Here is a 3,719-nt window from a genome sequence, read left to right on the forward strand (position 1 = left end):
AAATATATATTTAATGAAAAAATTATTTAAAAAAAATTCTTATTAAGAGATTTTATAATATATTGTGTTCGAGATTCTATTATAAATTCTTTATTTCCAAATTTCTTAGGGTCATTTAAATATGTACCACTATATTAAGATGAATATTCATGTCTAACATCAAAAATATAATTTTTAATATTTATAACATGCAAATTTTTCACATAAGAAAATGCCATTATAACAAATGCACATTTTTCATGTTTTGGTAAAGTGCTATAATTGTCAGAAAAATAATTATGTTTTGTTGTTAGATATATAAATACGTAGGTATTATGTGGCATGCATGCAAATCTTCATATTTCTTAATAGATAGAAATAGAATCTTAGAAGGAATAGTTTGACAATCCATAATCATAAGCAAATAGAAATGTTGCCAACCGAGAGAATAAATGATAAATTTTTTAAGTGATCGTTGAAAAGGGAGAGAATATTATGTACGGAGTTCATATACTTAAAGACTTTGGTATGATCTTGTTGTATACTTTGTACAATATGCGTACAGTAACGTACAATAGAGTTGTACATGGAGTCTGCATGTATATGAATTCACGTAATAATTTTTCACGACTTTCATACATGAATAAAGATGTGCTAAAGATTCTTGCTAGCTGGTGAAATTAAAAAAAAAAATGTGCAATAATAAAAGTGACAAAGCCTCTATCATGACTCATTTTCTAAATAATTAACAAGTGACATAGACAAAGTGACAGCTCTTTCCTTATCTCCAACTCTCTATTTATTTGAAGTTTAATAACCCTACATATGTTAGTAGATTATTCTATCTTATTGTGATCATGGATAAGTGGATCTCACCAATTTCATTTGAGTATATTTTTTTTACTTAATATATTTAATCTTTCATCATCATATTTTATCATTATAATTAACTTAGCACTACATGCCAAAGTTGATTTTGCCTAACCAATGGATCTCTTTGTTATAATTTTTAATTAATGCATGATTATGATGACTTCCTATACTCATTTTCTTAATAATATTTGAAATTATGGTTCCATAGCATGTTTCCTTGATTTTGACTTGTAATATTTTTATTTTTTTGTCACCCAGGGTTGTGATGCGTCCGTTCTAATCAACTCGACCAGTACAAACCAAACAGAGAAATCTGCAACGCCCAATTTATCCCTTCGAGGTTTTGGATTCATTGATAGCATCAAAAGCTTAGTGGAAAAAGAATGCCCTGGTGTTGTTTCTTGTGCTGATGTTCTGGCTTTAACTGCGAGAGATGCAGTTGCAGTTGTTGTAAGATTTATATATTCTCAATTTTACTTATATAAAAGTCATTAAATTATATAAATACTGAATGAAATCGTGCATTGATGTCAATAGGGAGGTCCATTTTGGCATGTTCCTACTGGGAGGAGGGATGGATTGATCTCCAATGCTACAGAGGCCTTGAACAACATTCCACCTCCAACTTCGAATTTCACTTCTCTTCAGAAATCATTTGCTAATAAAGGGCTTAATCTTACCGATCTGATTCTTTTATCAGGTAACTCTACAACAAAATTAAGTCTTTATCTCACTAAATGGGGTCTGCTACACGAATCATTTTTTTCTATTGCATCCTATTGAGTGTCATATTTTCGTTTAAATGAAGATCGTTTTTCTTATACAACATGCCCAGATCATTTTAGATATTTCTCTATCTTTTTTAACATAAGCTGAATCTAGAACATCTAGTCGTCTAACCGGATCATCACATGGTCAATATTTAATGTGGCCTAACCATCTAAGACAACTCTCTCTAATCTTGTCTGCCACTGGAGCTACACCAACCATTTTTGTTCCGTATTTTGTCTTTTAAGTGTAAATCCGCTCGTCCGTCTAAACATGCTTATCTCAACAATACTTAGTTTTATCAAGCAATTCAAAAAAAAAAAAAAAACCCACATTTATCATTAAGGCTTATTTGATTTTGTGAAGTTAAAAATTATGCTTTGAAATATGATAAACTTGTTAAATCTATCATTAAGCTAGATATAGCTAGTTAGCCAAGATAACTACTATATTTCAACCTCTAATCACTCTGATGGCTGCTTCTTTGACCATTGCCTCTATTATGTCTAGTTTAATGAAGAAGAAAACTAATTGATCATTTTCAACATCATGCAATTATCTCTTTATATAATATTTATGCGTTGTAGGTAAGAAAATTAAAATAATAATTTTGTATATAACATATATTTTTGAGATTTTATAGTTTTCAAGGATACATGAAAGTCAATGAAACAAATCTATGTAATAGATTCTGATTTCACAATCTAGTTTGGTGAGAGCACAAGTCAAACTTCTTTAAAAGTGGTGATTTAATTTTCGCCCTCAAAATTTTACAAAAGTAAATGATTATTATTTTCTAAAACCTATTTTATAAAGAAAAACAATTAAATGAGCATTTAATTTAACATATGAAATAATATCATTATGATGGGTCTATTTAAAAGCTATTATTTTTAAATTTTGTATGTACTTCTTTAGGGGTCTTTACATGTGTACCACCCAATTCTTATGTATTAACATATCAACCACCCAAAATTCAATTTTTACCGACAAATCGCAAGACTCCTATGTTTTTGGCATATGTTGGATGGTCAAAGTTTGGGCGGTTGATATGTTAATAGATATGAACTGAGTGATAGCTATGTAAATCTCTCTTATACTTAATATTATGATTAATGGAACATACTAACCATTAAAAAAATTTATTTAGTAACATATTTTTATAAAAATATAGCTAATTAATTGCACAAACTATAAGCATAATTTTAATTAGTGCAATTATGCAAAAGGCCAATAAACATTGCTAAAATTGTTAGAAAATAACAACTATTTATACAAGTTATGTATAATTAGCCACAAAGTTCCAAATAAATCATATAAAAATTTGTAATAATAAACATTGCTTAACTAATTATAATTTCTTCCATTTTCTCACCTTAATCAGGAGCCCACACAATCGGAATCTCTCACTGCTCATCCTTCACCAATCGCCTTTACAACTTCACCGGAAAAGGTGATGAAGATCCATCTCTGGACAAGCTCTACGCCTCCAATCTCAAGAAATTTAAATGCAAATCTCCAAACGACAACATAACCACAGTTGAAATGGATCCAGGAAGCTTCAGAACATTCGATCTTGGTTATTATAAGCTTCTGCTGAAACGCAGAGGTTTGTTTCAGTCTGATGCAGCTCTAACCACCGTTTCCGCCATTAAAGCTCAGATCTTGAAGCTCTCTGAGGGTTCTCTTGAAGTATTTTTTAATGATTTCGCTCGTTCGATGGAGAAGATGAATAGGATTGAGGTTAAGACGGGAACTGCGGGTGAAATTAGAAAGAACTGTGCTGTTTTTAATAGCTGATTGAATGCAGATTTAGAGGTTTATAATTTGAATTTTTAATATGCGTGCAATGGAGTAACGGCTACATTTGTGCAACGGTTAAATTTCATTTATTTTTAAAAATTCGGTTATTTGTAAAAAAAATTTAAAAAATAAGTGAAAAATGTATATTTAACGAGATCCTTTTTCATATATATATATATATATATATATATATATATATCTCTATTACAAAATAATAAAAAACAGTTGTTATATTAGAGGATTTACTAGATGTCATCTTACATATTTTGTGTATTACATCTAGGGATGTAAACAAA

General features: G+C 29.5%; 1 protein-coding gene across 1 annotated transcript; it reads left to right on the forward strand.

Annotated features, from left to right (window-relative positions):
- Positions 1 to 1,110: 1,110 nt before the first annotated feature.
- On the forward strand, positions 1,111 to 3,492 carry LOC110037599 (peroxidase 3-like; the record flags this gene model as incomplete). Its single annotated transcript, XM_020742286.1, has 3 exons — positions 1,111 to 1,302; positions 1,390 to 1,552; positions 3,005 to 3,492. Coding segments are annotated over 3 exons (771 nt in total), but the record flags the coding sequence as incomplete, so codon positions are not given.
- Positions 3,493 to 3,719: the final 227 nt, after the last annotated feature.

The sequence above is a fragment of the Phalaenopsis equestris genome, unplaced genomic scaffold (assembly GCF_001263595.1).
Source record: "Phalaenopsis equestris unplaced genomic scaffold, ASM126359v1 Scaffold221934, whole genome shotgun sequence".
Classification (NCBI taxonomy): domain Eukaryota; kingdom Viridiplantae; phylum Streptophyta; class Magnoliopsida; order Asparagales; family Orchidaceae; genus Phalaenopsis; species Phalaenopsis equestris.